The sequence below is a fragment of the Lepisma saccharinum genome, chromosome 28, assembly GCF_977018435.1.
Source record: "Lepisma saccharinum chromosome 28, izLepSacc3.1, whole genome shotgun sequence".
Taxonomy (NCBI): domain Eukaryota; kingdom Metazoa; phylum Arthropoda; class Insecta; order Zygentoma; family Lepismatidae; genus Lepisma; species Lepisma saccharinum.
In genome coordinates this window covers 11,882,261-11,900,887 of record NC_139256.1, presented here as the reverse complement: position 1 = coordinate 11,900,887, position 18,627 = coordinate 11,882,261, and the positions used below count along the sequence as shown (strand labels likewise).

At 39.3% G+C, this 18,627-nt stretch overlaps 1 protein-coding gene across 1 annotated transcript; it reads right to left on the bottom strand.

The window, feature by feature from the left end:
* Positions 1–964: 964 nt before the first annotated feature.
* Positions 965–16,421, bottom strand: Pits (Protein interacting with Ttk69 and Sin3A). Its single transcript, XM_083114128.1, has 4 exons — positions 15,221–16,421; positions 7,428–7,670; positions 5,234–5,520; positions 965–3,710 (listed from the first exon to the last, which is right to left on the bottom strand). The coding sequence occupies exons 1-4, from the start codon at positions 16,071–16,073 to the stop codon at positions 3,585–3,587; spliced, it is 1,509 nt and encodes a 502-aa protein (XP_082970254.1). The 5' UTR covers positions 16,074–16,421; the 3' UTR covers positions 965–3,584.
* Between the last annotated feature and the right edge of the window lie 2,206 nt (positions 16,422–18,627).

Below are 18,627 nucleotides of genomic sequence, written 5' to 3'. Positions count from 1 at the left end.
AATTATAAGCATAATTTTGCTTTAAAATATATGAAAATTACATCGGATTATAAAAAACAGCAGTTATGTAATCACGAAAGAAAATCAATGCAGGGTGGTCACTCTACGACCATGATAAAATTCAAGTATAATTTCCGGTTTTGAAGGCGAACTTTCAAAAAATTCAACGTTACAGGCAGATGTTCTCTATTTCAAAATCTGAATTAATTTCAATTAAACAGTGTGTGGTGTGTGTGTGTGCGTATATATATATATATATATATATATATATATATATATATATATATATATATATATATATATATATATAAAATTTAAGGGGCAGAGTTTATATTTGCCATTTCACATACTCAAGACTAAATGAATCTACTATAAAAATTTAAGTAATCAACTTCAAGATATCTTCATCTTGCAATAACCTTCCGTCTGTCAGATTGTTCTCCGAAAAAAGACACTTAACAAAGTAAACAGATTAGGAGAATTCGGTTTTATTTTTCATGCAGCTTTCTTTTCCTTTCTCGATAAAAATATAAGCTAACTGTAGAAAACTTTCCTCGAGGCATTTATATGCATAAATTCAATGGGATTTGGATTAATAAAAGTTGCAATTTTTCAAGTCTATGGAGAAAAATTCATTCATGCACAATTCCCACAATTCCCAAAGACAACAAGTTATACATAATTCCCGGAATTCCCAGTGAGTAGCCACCCTGAAATGGAAACTTTAAATTTTGCATTACTTCCGGGATAATTAGACTCCCTGAAAGTGTAGCAGCATTTTTGTGGACTCTGATCAATCAAAACACTGAAAAACTACTGGCTGGTATCAGTAAATAAAATGCACCCGATGCTTTTCAATACAGATACCACTGGTATCAGCAGATATGGACACATCAGTATGTGCTCAGCCCTGGGTAAAATATTTTTTTCATGCGGCGGATGAGGATAAATAACAAAATACTGGTTGTATTTCACGAGCACTGTTTTGTTTTATTGGATTATCTTTGCAATACACAAGCAAAATGGCAGGAACAAGGAGTAAAACTGTAAAGTTCTACATATTATGACTTTGTGTTTGTCACCCTTAAGTCTACAAAGCAGTAAACAAATATCTGCTCCTGCGATTTTCTTTTTTTTCAACAGCAGGACCACAGTAAAAATTGACATTGAGACCACCATGTACATTCACACAATATATACAAGGACACTGGAACTTTCAGATGAATGTTCAAAAAAAATACTGAATTACAAATATTGTTCCACATATAAAGAAACATAAAAGGTTTACTATTCTTCAATCTTCTATTAAATCTCAAACTGTCCTGTCAATGTGAAGACTACACAAAAACCTGCCATCTTCATACACTTTTAAGCTTTTAAACACAATCCAATACTTATGACAGCACAGTTTGCTAAGGATGGTATCATATTTTCTTACGATCGTCGTTAATATTAAGCTGTACAACTTTCAATAATGTTTTTTTAGTTACTTCTCTTTAAAAATTACAGTCTGTGCAATATTACAGGTGTTTAAATCGCATTGTTGATAACCATGTTAAAAAGGCTTACTCTCTGTACAGTAGAAGGAACATCTATGTTCTAGGCCTGCGATACACTTAGCAAAACTAGAACTGCTACATAGGGTACACACCAGCGAGTTTTGGAGTTCCCTCACACGGACAACCAGTGCAAAGTTGTCCAGGCATGACTAGGCTGAGGAATGGTGGGAAAGCAAAGAAGATTCTTGGAGAAAAAATTCAACAGGCGGAAAGAAAATTAGTGTGTGACTGTACAGAATAAAACATGACAGATTAAAGGAAGAGATGCAGGAAATTAAGAGAGCAGCATTACAATAAATGGCTCAAGAAAGGATGGAAAAGAAGATGAAGACGTATAAAGCAAAGATAGAGAAATGCCCACAAGGAACTTTCTTTTAATATGTTTTCTGTACAAAATTTTCAGTGTATACATTACGGTCATGATCTTACCCTAAACCTGCTAACACCACCTTCATAGAAAGAAAAAGATGGTTTCAGCTGGGACTAAAACGTGAAAAACAAGTGGATTGTCAGGACACCACTGGAGCAAACTTTTGAAAGGGATATACAGTAATATTTAACAGACTTGTGTCAAATTCATAGGTTTTGTATGTTTAAATTAACATTATGCACAGATATGATAATCAGGACAGGATTTACAGTTCAAGGTGAGATTCAAACCTCTGTGCAAGGAGTTTCATCCGAATCTGTCAAGTGTGCATATGTATCAACAAAAGTTTTCAGTTTTGTCATGAATAGTTCAACTGCATTTGTCCACTTTTTCATATAGATTCATAATAAATATCATTAGCGAGTTTTCTTCTCATCTCCAGTGGTTACAACTATAAGTATAAGAAATCAAGTACGTACAGCATTATCTAAAAAGTATTCACCTGCACTCAGGTGTAGTGCTATGCAAATTTTTTACCTTCAACTTTCATGATTTTGGATGTTTTCAATATGATAAGACCATGACTGATTCAACACGTGGTGTTAGAGAATATTTTAAGACTTGTTTGTTACACTATGTACAAGGTCTGTTTCTACATACTTTCTCTCTTTTCAGAAAGGCCTGAGCGCGCTCAGCAATTTTATGCTGCGATATATATATATAATTTTTTTCACTTTCATTACAAAATGTACATTTAGAATAACGACCATTTGCAAATCAACAGAAAAGTCAGTAGAACTGAAAAGAAAAAAATATATTCTGTGCAGCAAAAATGCACTACTTACTGGAATATACAAACCAAAATAAGCAAAAATTATCTGCAGCTATGCAAAAAATATTGCTTATACTTGTTACATAAAAGGATTAGAACCAAGTAATCTATGTTACAACATGTGATGTTTTGTACTGGAATCGTTACTCCCCATCACTTACTAACGTGTCAATTAGGTTCCTTGGTTTTGGGTTAACAGTACTCAAAAAATATAATGCATTTACTCTTTAGAAGCTTTTAAGCATTGAGACTACCATAATATTTACTTTTAGGCATTGACACTAAATCGTATAACACTATTCAATAATTTGTACACTTACAAAGAGATGAGTATGCTTAATGACTTGAAAAAGCAACTTCTTTTTCAAAGTTGCCAAAAAAATATACCTTACACAACACCTGATCTTACACTATTTGTACCATTGTCAGGCAGATGTAACAGTGCCTAACCTAGCTTTTTTTTTTTAAATACATTCCTTCGTAAATATATTTACAACACACCTACGAGCCTTTTTCCAACAAGCACATATTTCTCCTGTGAACTGTGCATTCTGTTGCACTGATGCAAACATACACAGTCCGTTCACCAACGCTGTGTAACCGTGTGGTGTCCCGAAGGCTTTACAGATATTGCTACACAAATAACACCCTCCCATATTAACACCTCCTTAACGCCAACCAACGAAACTTCAGGTGGTCTGGCAACCAACGTAATCAGCACTGGGCCGACAAACCAAATTGAGGCATGGAAGGGCCCTTTTTTCCAAAGGACTGCCTGCAATGCAGACTCAGGAAATGATCACTGGGTACATCATTTAAAGCTTTAGGTCTCGCGCTCTTTCTTGACCTTGAACTCCTCACCAAGGATTGTTGCAATTTCTCCTTGCATGAAAGCCCACGGCACGTTCGAGTTGGCAAGAGGACATTTCTCTCCACTTGGACAATACACCTGCAACAAAAACAGAAAAGATCATTTAGTTCTCGTCCGTGTACTATGAAAACAATCACGTTAATACATATATAAAATCATAATAAATAAAAATTATAACCCTTGGTGCAACAGACCTAGAGGGACAGGGCCTACATACCTACTGCCATCCAATCCCACATGCCTGAGCAGGGGTGGGCAATCGTCAAACCAGTTACCACTAGGCATTATTTCAAGACAGAACAGAAGTAATCATGGCAATTTTGCATTTTTGTTGATGTTTCGGCAACATTTAGTTGCCCTGCCTTCTAGTTTTATTATTTCAAGGCACCGAGTAAATATATATCCACTTTCATTCATTTCTGTTGACTACATTACCAAGCAACAGAAGTAGGTCTTGGAATACAATTTAGTCCGTAAGGTAAAGAAAAGTCAAAGTCATGTCATTCTCATTGCATCATGCCACGATAGCCCATTGTGGAGGTGCAACCCCACACATTCTGATCTCTGCCTTCGTGGAGGTGATGTGATCAGTGCCACACAACCATCAGTGTTCACCTGTCATTAAGAAGGCAATTGGGGAGTTACTAGATAAGAAATAGTGAAACCCAGTCTCTCAAGCCAGAAAACAGCAGTGATATTAGAAATGTATTGACATCACCTGATGAAAACCCACTTGGTAGGAAATGACCCTCGTAGCCTGTTGCGCCACAGCCACAGTATGTGTGTTAAATTTCAGTGACAATGCAGGCTCGAACAGTACTCGAACTTGGGTCTCTGGCATACCATGCCATTGCTGTATCAACTGAGCCAGCCCGTTTCGCCAGATTTCCTGCTCTTGCTGTTACACTTAGGTTGGTTTAATAATATAATGTGAAGCAGCATATTTATTAATAATATTGGGGTGTAAAGGTGAACCTTTCCAAAGATACTCAATTGTCAACTTCCCCTTCCACGTAGTACACCCTGGACTACATTTTTCAGACTTAAGTGTCTCAACTCGCAGCCAGTATAACCTTCTGTGGGGCTCAAGTGTCTCTGCATTCACCTTATCTTATCACCATTCATTCTTATGTTTGAGATTAGCCACAAGTGGCCGAAAGGTGAAGTGAAATAAACTAAAACAATCAATTAACAGATATCATTTCTATTTATACAGTTGCTAAAACATTGCTGAATTTGAACCAAATATCATGTCCTCCATTGGACCATTCCAAGCAAAGAATTTTGATCATCAGCATAACAGCCATAATTCTTATGCCATACTGAAATGAAATATACACCAACAGATGTCATCTATTCTAGTTATTAAAGCCGTCTTTAAGATATATAATAAGTTAACATAAGGTGGCAATCTTATCTATCATTTGTGAAGGAACCCAATAACACACAGTTTTCACTCATGTGACCAGACACTGAATACACTCCAAAGCTCAATTTATCTGTACACTCAAGAATATGATATGCCACATGTCAGATCTTCACTTATTTGTTTTGTACTACACAATAAGATGTGAAAAGAAAAAACAACATAGAATACATACCTCAGATCCCGCACCCTGCCTTTTGATGCTATCCCTGGAACAGGGGAAGCAGAACTTGTGATGAGGAACGGATGGGCATTGGACAAAGTGTGTGTCCTCTAAGCGCTCCTGGCAAAGGGTGCACTTGAGAGTTGCACTGGGTACACTCCCATTCTCCTGCGTCGTAGGGATGGCTCCAGATGCTGCAGAGACAGGAATCCCCGTCTCTCCACCAGGCGCTTCACTAGAGGTAACTGTTGTTGAGCTTACGTGTCTGCTTCCTGACGACCTTCGACTACTAGATGAGCCTGGAATGTAAAAATGCATAATTAGCCAACACTTCTTACAAATTACTTCATTAGTATAGTCAATAAAAATGCACGAGATACAGAAAACATTCTTACTAGGGCTGAGCCGATACCGATCAGTATCGGTATCAGAAAGTATCGGTTGAAATTCATCTTCCGATACCAATCGATATTTTCCGGCATTTCGGTCTTTCATGGGGTCCACAAAAATGCTGTGCAACACTTTCGTGGAGTCTGAATTTTGCATAATTTCCAGGATAATTAAACTTTACTTTTATTTTACTCCAATTTTGCCCAAAAAACTTTATTTTGTGATTACATATCTATTATAAAATTCTCATGGAATTCTTGAATATTCTAAAGAAAATTTCTTGGTCAATTGATGCATATAATTGGAGAAGAATACACACTAATATTGACCAATATTTCAAACAAATTTTAATTATTGCAGTTTTCAAGTATTGTTATTGGTGGGAATCTGTACGAGTATCGGCATTGGTATCGGCTCAGCCCTAATTCTTAACTCTGACTTTGTTATGAAATTGTCAAAACACAGCATACGATTCCTATACATCACACTCCTTTTTAGCAGGCAAGCCAATGTATGATGCAAGGTTGTTTTCAGGATAGGATATAAGTTGTAGCAATTTCATCATGTTTTTCCTTAAGGGTCGGCTGGACCTTTAACCAATGCGAAGCCATTTTCCATATTTCCTCTTAATTTTCAAAAACTTCTATGTTATTCCAGGTTCTGAAAATGCTTAGCACACACATGTGAATTTCCATGGGGTTTGATTTCACTTTTGTCTACATATCTGCAATGGTTTCGTGGTTACATAAGCCTACTAAACTATTGTGAATATCTTGACAACAGTGAAACAACACCAAACGAAGATTCACATAAATGCTCTAGAAGGAATTCCAAGTTTACAGAATTTGGAATATCATGATTGTTTCAAAAGGAGAGGAATTTCACAAAATGGCTTCAGTGGCATCGGCCAATCGTTCAACCAAGCCTACAGTTCTTAACCATGGACATTTTCTCGTAACAAAAATTGTCTAGTTCTCTTATGGTGAGAGACCCAGGTTTGATCCCCAGCAAGGAGAACCAGGATTTTTTCCACCTGTTCAAGCAGCTCCGGCACTCACCCAGTGTCGTAATAGTGGGTACCTGGAGGAAACTCTGGGGGGTAAAGGCAGCCAGGGCATGGTGCTAATCACATCACCTCCAACTTCGACCGTGATCAAGAAAGTGTTGGGCCCTTTATGCTTTCATGGCATAGTGCAAAGCACAGGGGAGCACTTTACTTTCTTTTCTTCTTATTTTATGGTGAATAATATTAAACTTAACAATTCAGGTAATATTATCAACCAAAAAGAGAAAATACAGTTCACTGACTATTACAATAACAATACTCCAATTCCAGAACTGTGTGATTGACAACAGAACACTTAGAAATAATTTTATATTTCTAAGGAGCACAGCGTGATATGACACCAGGGTTCAAATCCTGGCCCGGGCATGGGGTTCTTTGTGAGTGTCCCCCTCATCAATTTCATCAAATCATCACCCATCCTCATCTTCAGTATAGCCGAAAGTGGTAGAAAAGTAAAATAAACCAAATCATTCATATTTGTAAGGACCTGACTGAAGTCCTCATGTACAGAGAATAAAAATAAACAAATAAAATACAATATCAGTTAGTCTACACAAAAGCAAGATAATGGCATTTAAAATATATTTGGTTGAAGTGAATTCTTCCATGAGGCATGGGGTTAATTTCCCTTCCTTGAGCTTTGTTCAGTGTATTCACAAGAAAAAAAATAAAGCATGCAAACAAACTTCAAAACAAAACAATAAAAATATAAATTAATAACAGAATAATAAGCAAGCATTCCTCATTTACCTGAAGAATTGGGCGAATGTTGAGACCCCCTGGAGGCTGAGCGGGGTGCACCGGATGGCGGACTGCCCCCGCTACGTGGGGAACCAGGTGGCAGGTTGTCTGCAACTGACATGAGAGCTGCCATAGGTGACTGGCCATTTTGAGTTGTGCCTTGCTGAGACTCAGGAGGCGAACTTGTTCGAGGACCCAGTGGGGACCCAGACCCTCCACCCCCACTTACGCTCATAGGCACGGTGGCATAACCTGAAGAACGATAAGTGGAAAATCAACTCACACAACCAAATTAAAAAATAACTGAAATATTTATAACACTACAGGACATGCAGAAACAAAACTGAATACTACAAATGTCATCACTGCCAATGTATTATTAGCTGCTTTTGTGCCACAATCACACAAAATGATCCACGTGATATCTGAACCTAAAACATGAAAATAAAAGCCCCTGCACTGAAGGCATTGTAGCAAGCATCACTACATTTGCAACCAGTTCTTGAAAATGTGGCATCAATATGGCCTATATATTAACTATTGGCGGGTGAACGTGGAATAGAGTAATTAAGAGTTATTTTTCTTTATGTCAATCTGTCACAAATAAAGTTCTACTTCCAATATACTCAAAAACTAAGATAAAAAACATCCTTACATGCATTCAAAAGTTAAATAACACTCAACAATCAAAACATAATGCAATGCAACACAGTGATCTCAAATTTGCCATTTGCATCTTTCATTTTCACGAACTAAGCTGGTGTGTTTCAAATTGTAAAAAAATTAAGCAAGTTTAAAATGATCTTGAACACTTGAGCAGAATTTAAAGGTGAACTTCATGTCCTGATAATTGATTCTTTATACCCTATCTTAATTTACAAACACCACATACATATTTTGCTGATATCCCCCCACCCCCTTGATCCTTAAACTCAAAAGTCATCAGCCTACTGAAAAACCTCCATCTCATGAACATGGTCCCAGAACTTTGATACTGAAGTTATGTCAGTAATTCCAATCAAATAAATGAAGAGGATATTGTGAATTATACACTTAAAAATGAACATTATCTATAGTTCATTAGACAAAAGAACCATAACACATGGTCTCTTTTGTTGGTGTGTTTAGACTGAATCATAAGCGCAGTACTGTATTTTGATGACATCATGAAGTTTGCTATTTTTTACCAACCTCACTTGTAATTAGGAAAATTTTATGTAAAAAATGTTTATTTACTTTGATTTGTTTTTATTCAAGAATAAGAAAACTATAATGTGGTTGGGGGCTGAAATACAACACTCAATCTTAAAACAAATGTGGCATTTTATTTTATCAAAACCTTATCAATTGTGCAGTATGCTGATGTTTCACTAATATCAGCATAATGCCCACATTCTGTTACATCATCCATACCAAAGAAAAGTTTCAGGAAGTAAATTACAATCAAATAAATCTTGACCTTTGGGTCGTCAAGTTTGTACTCAGCTGATATGCAGTGGGAGTGGAGAATTACGCACAGAAAAATAATAGTATTGTAAATGTTACATATATTCGCATGTATATACATGTTCAACGCTTCGGTAGATAACCATTACACCTCACACTGAGGTAAAACTTCAAAATATCAAAACTTCGTTAATGCCTGCTACCTAACTGTTGAGGGTATTACGGTTTTCCCGGTTTTCTTAATAAATATTTCTTAAACTTTACTGGAACTAGCGACAGGGCATGTCACATTGATGAGCTAACTGAAATGTTTTGTTTTGACAATTGAAACTAGACACACTGGTTAAGCCTCATCTAATACCGAATTGAATTCCAAGTATTTTTGACAACAGTGCCCGCCCTCTCGCATGGGTATAGCACAATATATACATACCATTTTGCATTATGTATTCAATGTCTCAACACGCGATGAAAGAAACGCGAAACTACTGCACGACAATCAGCTTTGAAGAGCGGGCATCACGATAAATGTTGTTTTGCATCATATAAATCAAGCAAGGGTACTATTATGAATGCAGTGTGTGTGTATATATATATTGGTCAACGTACGCCATTACGTGTGGCCACTGGTCAATGGAAGAATATGCGCGTTTCTTCAATGAGGTATAATCGACAGTGAATCAACACTCACAAAAGCAGACAGGAAATGAACACTATTCAAAAAAGAGTGAACTTCCGTTCGAGAATTAAATGAGCTTGCAGATTTAAATTACTACCCCTCCAACAACACAATACGTGCAGGTGTGGTTGTTTGAGTCAATGTATGCTGTGCACGTTTAAATTCTGACAGAGGAACAAATTTCCGCGGTTAGGGTTACATGAGCTTCAAGACAACTTTTGAAAATAAAGCTTCATCGGAAACTGGACTCCAAACGTTGCAGAAAATACACAGGGTGTACACAAAGTGTATGACACATTTTAATTATTAATAAATCAGAAATTAATGAAGATACAAATAAACTAGTGGCAATGATACATAAACTCAAAAAGTTGTCCTGTATCAGTACACTTGTATGTGTTACTTTTGTCGCACGAGGAATGTCAAGACGATTTTTTCACATGTTCGGGTTAGCATATCGACATCCACAGTGGCTAAAACTGGCTGTAACGTTGTTTATTCTGCCTTTCTACTCATCACTTTTGCCTCAAATATTTCTGCCAGATATCCCCAAAGAAAAAAGTTCAATGGGGTTTTGTCGGGTGATCTCCTGGGCCAAGGAATCTGACCCCCACGTCAAGTTCATCTTCCCGGCAAGCGTTCGTTCAAAACACGACGAACAATGTTGACGAACCTTACAAAAGTGATGAAAATAAAGCCAGAATATACAACGCAATATCTACTGTGATGGTCGACATGTTAACCCGAACGTGTAAAAAATCGATTATAGTCTTATTCTCTGTGCGACAAAATGAACACAGAAGCGTACTGATACAGGACATAAAAACTTTTTGACTATCTATCATTGCCACCAATTTGCATCTTCATTAGTTTAAGATTTATTAATAATTAAAATGTGTCAACTTTGTGTACACCCTCTACAGTTTAATTTTCTGGAAAAATGTTTTTAAAAAAGCCACATATTTGAAAGGTGGTAAAAATATTAGAAATAACTGTCCTTGCAATCACGAAACAAACACCCACATATACATTACATAATAAATGTGGGTTTCATCGACATTTTGGCTTTGCACTCTAGAGATTCTGGTTTCGAGTATCGAGCAAGGTATGCAGTCGATTCATATGAAAGCTGCAATACACCTAACAATAGTATCCAATGCCTATAATTAAAGGGGCTAGTTGAGCGCCACCTACGCATATTCTAGGCAAATTGTAATAGATTTGGGAGTATGAGTTTACTTTATGCACAGATAGGCTAATCGGTACTGGACCTACAGTTTAAAGCATAATTTAATTCTCTATCGATTATCGGCCTTGCATTTTTTGTCATTTTACGTCGCTTTTTCTAACGAATATGCGTTCATTGTGACGAAGAGAACGAACTTATAAATAAAACTGAATAAACAATGAAACGTACAGCCTTGTTGAGAATTTTACTAGTATCCCTCGCTTTGCATGGCGCTATGTTAACCACTCGAGCACTAAGGCGAGCTCTTTATTATTATTATTATTATTATTATTATTATTATTATTATTACCGGGGAATAATGAAGAGTACGCAACACTCAAAATTTACACCAACTCCCCACCGCCCCCACCCGCCAGACCCAAAATAGAATTACTTTGAAGCTGCGTGCTGGAAACTTCAGTCTCGAGCAGACATTTGGCAACGCTGGATGACGCTCAACCTCGAGCGAGTCAACATTCCGCAGCGTCCCTGGAGGGAGAGACGGGAAGAGGGGAAGGGATCTGCCTACGAAACCCTGCATAACTATGTGACGTCACGGCTCAGCACGTCTTAACAATTCCGCTGCATGAATGGACGAGCCGACACAGCGGCACCAGAGATTTTTTTTTTTTAAGTGTTGTTCATAATAAAGAACTTTCACTCTTTTGAGATAAAGAAGGGAATTCATGTGACATGTTGCTGCATAGTTTCTCCCACCTCAACTTGACAGTAAATAATGTGAAGTCCGGGTAACATATATTCCAGAACGGGAGGGGAAAACTGAACATACTGGCACGTACGGGATATCACTAAGATATCAAAAGAGCGTTCTATGGACACATTGATACACATTCGTAGATAATGACCGTTCAGTTCAACGACCTTCCAACTGATAATTGCATTTTTACAAATGGAACAAGGTTTAGAAGAGTGTTGTTCGAAAATCTGTTTAATCACTTTCCTATGTAATTTATTCTGTTTGTTACACTGTGGTTGACAATTTAAATAAATGCAATGCACTGTATTAGTTAATCAATGAGTTGACAAAAACTTTGAGAGATAAGTTTTCTCTACACTAACTCAACGTTTTCCAGGTACAAGCACAAGCAGTCATTCTCATTTGGCAACACCAGTTGGGTTATGCCATATGAATACTTTGCAATGACATTTAAATAGCGTTAATAAGACTACAAGTCTTTTTCAACCGTGCGATTCGACTGAATGTTAGGAACGGGGGGAAAATTCAAGTCAAGGAGATGTGAAATCTGCAAATGTAAACTTCCAGTAATTTATCCCTTCAAACAGTTAGCCTGGCTGTGTAAATCAATTGAGTACCCAGCACTGCAAGATTTATCCACGCTATAGTATAGGGCATTGCGGACAACTGCTGTACTTAACAAGGGTACATACCCTACATCTGTCTACTTGAACTTAGTCTGTTGTTAATTTTCGTTTTCACATCCTTTACTCTACCATATTTAGAAACGAGTTTCTACTAATATTCTCAAGTTAGGGTAATAATTATCCGAAATTCGACATTCCTGCAACGCTGGATGGGTTGTTCAGAAGAGTTCGATGGGAAACACTAAATCTGTTACTGATCAATGCAAATTATTTGTACTTTTTTGTGGTGCTTCACGGAAAGATAATAAAAATATTTGTCTGCAGACAAATGCTTCACGTGGGTATAGAATGCATCGTCAATGATCATGGTACAGGGTGTTGATTTTCTCTCAGATTGTTGCACTGCGCAGGTAGAACTACACTGCCTTTCCAATAGATCCCGTGTGGGTTGGCGAGAACTCTTAGCTCAAGAAGTGTCTCTACACGATAAAGCATGTAATGGGGTTGCCGGGTATAAGAATCTTTCCTCCTGGACAATCTGATCGTGGCTTTATTCTCTGAGAGCATGTACAGTTACATACATATTTGGGTTGTCAATCTGTTCGATACAACCCACAAGTGTCCATGACTACGGTCAGATTCTTGGGGATAAACTTCGCCTTGAACCTACCTTCAACCTGCGCTAGCAAAGTTATTTTCGAAAAATCATTTACTTTGAAAAACAGCTAGATGTTCCTATTCTGATCAGAATTACTTTTACAACGAGAATCCAGAGACATTGCACTAACTTATCAGGCGAAAGACAGGGCACCCTATATTATCGCTGCCGAAAGTGTGAGGTTCCAGCAACGTTTTTGAAGTGCATTGGTACAGTGTGTGTTGTGCCACAAGCCGGATGCGGAAAAACTTTGTAAGAAGAAACAAGCGCACTCTTCACATTGATGCCAGTAATTAAAACACTTCTATCTTTACGAATACTTCCACGCAGTTGTAAGAGGATTTGCTTTGATACCATATTATGAAATAACTGGATTTTTTCTATTCGATTCCTACAACATTTGAAACACTAAAAAATGTACGGTTAGCTACAACTAAGACTTCTCAGAAAAGAAATTTCAGGATTCTCATTGACTAAATTTATATTTTCCCTCTGTCTGGCATAGAAAAATGTTGGGGTCCCGAAGCCTCGTCTTTGGGTTAAAAAAAGGATTTTGCTGTTTGAAGAGTTTGATTTGCTTTATTTTATTTCGCTTTTGTGCCACTTTTTTACTAATTGCGAAGATGGGAATGAGTGATGATTTGATGAAATTTATGAATGGAGACTCGCAAACATCCATGCCCAGGACGGGATTCGAACCCGGGACCCCTGTTGAAAAGTTTGAGAATCCCTGCCGTAGAAAGATGTAATTGTTCAGAATTTGGAATGCCATATCTGCTTTTCGAAAGGAGAAGACTAATTCGCTTACGCAGGCCTTACGGTTACGAATTTCAGAATTTCACTAGTTTACATTCTATATATATATATTCAAGGATTGGGTGATTACTTCCGTCCTGCGAACTAACGGCAGAAAATGTCCCAAGGAAATTCCTTTGTCTTCACTTTTCTACCTATTTATTTTGTGCTTCGTGGCCAGAAGCCTTTACACATGCTTCACTGCATTCCACACGGTTTCAATACAGTTGAATAGCGGTGCTTTTACCAATGGCTATCAAGGAAGAATTCCTCACTCGCGGCTTCCCCTCGAAGCATGCGCCATGCCTGTAGTTTCAAATATGACGGTTACAGAAAGGAGACTCGTCGGGGGGGGGTAGGGGGGGAGAATAAACAGCCCGCCAGGCACGCAACATTCCATTCCAAGGCACGATTCCAATCTGGCAACCTCGCCATGCCCCGCTGCGAACCCTCCAAGCAGGAAGATGACGTCACTTGGAACGGTGCCAGTAAACGAATGAACCAGTCGTCCCGGTTTCTTTGTTCCAAACACGAACGCACAAAACAAACACGAAGCTAGAAATTGTCGCCACTGCAAATAAACAACCTCTGATGTTCTACGAAAAGAAGTAATTCCAATAAAGTACACAGTAAGTCGAAGAAAAAATGGCCAAAGGTGATTTTATTCAGAATCTTCACTAAGAAAGGGAAGGGAAGTTGTTTCTTTTGAAAGCATGTCGCTGCTATCGATCTTACGTTGCACGTTCGTGCAAAGCAGCTTTCAAGTTATCACGCAAGGTACGTAATATGTGGGTGCCTATTACAACACGCAAGTCAGCTGCGATAGGCTCGAAAGTTTCATAAACACGTCATTGCAACACTTATGTATACATGTTTTTCAACACACTAGTGCGCATTCTGTCTATAAACACATATGTAGGTGTGGAATAAGGCAAAATGGGCAATGCACTGCTAATGCTTAAAAACCGATTTTAAAGATACGTGGTTCGCTAGTGTTTCTTCATAAATATTCTGGGGCTCTGACTGGGTTACCTACTCGCGGTTGTCTTCTGGCGTTTTTAATCTTATCCGACTTTTCGACTGTGTTATCTGCAAGCTTAATTTTATCATTGTCAGATAAGTGTGCCACAGCGAGTCGCTGCATAGAGGTGTTATAGAGGATTTTCAAGCTGGCCGAAAGGTATTAGCATAAAAATCACCTAGGCCTTGTGTGAATAAAACACTGGCTGTATATTTATTTGCTGCTCGTGAAATGAGTTCGCGAGGATGGATGAGTGCGAGATGTTATTAGGTGCAATATTCTGTAAAACTTTTGTTTTATTGGATTTGACTGGAAATGAGTTTTAACTGTACTTATCATATGTTGTTACCCTATCATAAATTTTACATTATTTTATGTATCAACATTAACACCATGTGTGTTTTATTAACCTTATCTTCGTGTATATTATTTCAATAAATGGGACTTCGGTCCCGTGATGGACAAATAAATCAAATTACATTCTGACGTTCTAACCACTTTCGTGCAACAGCTTTGAGATCACTGTGTACCCAAATAGCATGATTTTTCCCCGAGAACATAAAACTAACGTGACATGTTCTCCCCCCCTTATTTAAAGTCTCAACTTATAGTTTTCAGAAACGGTACTTACTGCCTCCTTTGAACGATGTGGCGGTGTCGAACGATGGGGCCCTCATGGGGTGTTTATCTTTGAAGCTCCTGTCGACGAAGGGAACACCGAGGGTTCCCGCGGGAAGAGAATCCCCACGTGTCAAAGGGGGCCTCGAATGATCATCTGGCATCATCCTCTTCGGCGCATTGTCTCCGTTGGCGTGATGTTCCTCCTCTTCTGATGGCCGCTTCATGCTGAGGGAGGACGGCGGAAGGGAGCTGGGACGACTGTTGTGCGGCGGGAGGTGTGTGGCCGTCATATGGGCCGCTGACGGGAGTCGAACACCTCCTGGCAGGCCGGCCGGGTTGCCTCTCGGCATTCCCTGATCATGATCCCCGCTCCCGGCGTCGTTTCTCGGTATCCCCCGCGGAGGTGCCGCGCTGTACTCTGCCGCCGCCAGCATCGCCGTTCGTGTTCTTCCATCGTGGTGCAGGGCGTACCCAACGCCGTGCGGTGCTCCTGGCGGTCTCGACACTGCATGCGCTGGTGGTATCCCGGGTCCTCCTGCCTCCAACGTGACCGAAGCCGATCCGTTCTGGGACTCGTGCGGGTTTCGATGGAGACCCGTGGGTTGGGGTTTCCCACCCTGATGTGAACCGCTGCTGCCTGCGCTCCCGCTGCCGCCTCGACTTTCTTGAAACCCGTGGGCCCTCTTCATCTGCCTTGCATTCTCGAGCACCAACTCGATCCTGTCCGCACCTTCATAGTTAACACATCCCCTGCACACGGCTTCACTGAAATCATGCAGCATCGCCCACGGCATACGCGGCAGGTCGCACAGATAACAATGCTGCCGCTTACCTAGCTGCTGCATCACAGACATTTTGACCATGGGATAACGTTCCCGTCTTTTAACAAAACACGAATTCGTATTACACGTCTTCTCGAATTGCACCGACTAGTCTCGCGTCGACACTGCAAACAAAAAAAAAAAACAACTAACAACACTCAAACAACTGCTCGTCTTAAACAACACACTGTACACGTCCACTGTTTCCTCAAGTATAATAATGCATGCCCCCTGGCGTCATGGAAGTTTTGTGAAGCAACAAGAAACTGGAGGTTTAGGCGTCCTCCTCCGGAGATCGCGAGCACTATTGACTGAGACTGTTGCGCGTATATAACCGTTGGTTTGTGTGAGCCGAGCACTGAGCTGTTTCTCGTCTGCTCTCTCCCTGCCTGTCCCACCCCTCCCCCTCTTCCCGACCACATGCTACGGCTACCTTCGCCTGCGCAGTCGCGGAATAGCGATTGCACTGTTGCCAACTGTATAATGAAAGCGCTAAAGTAAATGCCTAAGTATTGAATGGTTAGATTAGGTTATGTTAAAAGTGACTTGATGTCACATTTGTATTTCTGTGATTTTTGTTTTCATTTTATATATTTCAAACATTTACTTACGGTTTCTTCATAACCTCTTCCCCTCATAAATAATTAATTAAACAACAGCCATGCAGATAAACGGTTATCTTATCTAAAAGATTCGAAAGTCCTTCCCTTCTGCTGTACATTATCAGTGACGTGTGTGTACTAGAAGGTGCGTAAGAACGGTATGGAATGTTTCATACGGGTAAAGATGAAAAATAAAATAAAAAAGGAATTAGCTGCCCTCTGAATTTAGTGTGCGTCAAATGTCTTTATAACATCTTCTTCTCTAGTGGCGGCGATCAGGGGGGGGGGGCGTTGCCCCCAATTTTCGCCACTTTTGCCCCCGCACTATGCTAAACCTTATACACAAAGGGAAATATACTGTCTTTCCCCCCAGTTTTGCACTTTGCTCCCATCCCCGGTTTTGGAACCCAATCGCCGCCACTGTTCTTCTGTGTATGTGTTTCGTATTGTGATATAAACGATATTGAAGCGAGGTTAACCATAAGAACTAATGACTGACATATACTGAGATAGCCCTTATTCATACATGATCGTGCATTCATACATTATTTATCTAAATTCCTTTCGTTTAAACGGACGATTAGTGCTTGTTTTTGTTTTCCCTATGAAAAAAGGTGCACTTGCACTGTTGCCTGAGTGTTTCCTAAATTTTCTCACATTTATTTATTTAGTAGCCCCCCCCCCCTTCACACAAAACTTTTTATTTGTTATTGTTTTATTTATTTCATTCTACTTCGCCGTGCTTGAGAAATACGGTGTCCGAATACTGGTGAGTTTGCATACTCGTGTGGTTCGGTAACTATTCGAATATATTATGTCCACTCTGTGTCATCTACTGATTGGTTGATTTGGTTTATTTTACTTCGCATTTCTGCCACATCTTGGCTAATTGCGAAGGTGAGAGAATGACTTAATATGGAATTGATGAAGCGACACTCACAAAGTTGTACACAACCGGGATTAGAACAGGGGGACTGTCGTTGCCCGCTGTGCTAATCGCTTCCCCACGGAATTCAGCGTGTGACATCTACTAAATTATATAAAAACATTTCCTGACCTCTTTTGAACATTGAAGTATTTGTCCAGGTCTTTTGATCTTCACTATTCTATTATAAAATTAATGGAAAATTTACTAAATCAATGCGAGTGGTTTGAACCCGTTAAACTCTTCCCTACGGAAATGTGTCGAAGTTTAGCGCTTTTCAGGAATGAAGCGTTGGCAAGTCTGAACCAAACCACAACAATGAGTTTTCCTCGTCTGCGCCAGCCGGACTAGTTACGTGGAATTCTCACTCAAGCCACCGGCAGTGAAAAAGCTCACGCAATGCCGCCCACTAACCCCCTCAACCCACCCGCCACGAAAATAGATCAGTATACACACTCCAGGTCCTGCTATAGCTGCTCAGATAGGCGAGGGTTTGCAGCCGGTCTTGCAACGGCCGTTATCCTTTCAAAAAACGAGTCTCTCAGCCCAACGCGCATGTGCTCTTTCTAATTATTTCCGCTTCTGATTTCAACGACTATCTAGTTGTTCCTGAATCAAATTATCGATCTGACTTCACTAAACACCTTGTCAACAAACACGAGAGCAACAGACGGTTCGAATGACGTAATCGTGAAAACACAGACTAGCAACTTGATATTGTTTTAGGATGAAGCGAATTGTCCTACACCATACATTACATTCGTTGTTGGGATATAAAAACAGTAAATTGTGTACAACTGGAAGCTTGAACGTAAGTTGATCTGAAACATCGCGGTACATAAACTAACGCGTATGCAAATGAACAAAAATAATGGGTCATTATTGCTGTTTTGTGCTTGAAAAAATTCAAGAAATGAGCACAGTTTATAATCTGTGAACTTGCAGGAAAGATGGTAGTCTGTGTGAGCAAAGTAGTTGGGTCATGGTGGGGTTTTGAAGGTTTCGTTAGAAGTTGTAAACTGAGAATATCTCACGGAAATGTTATTCTCCTTGTTTAATCTACTTTTAC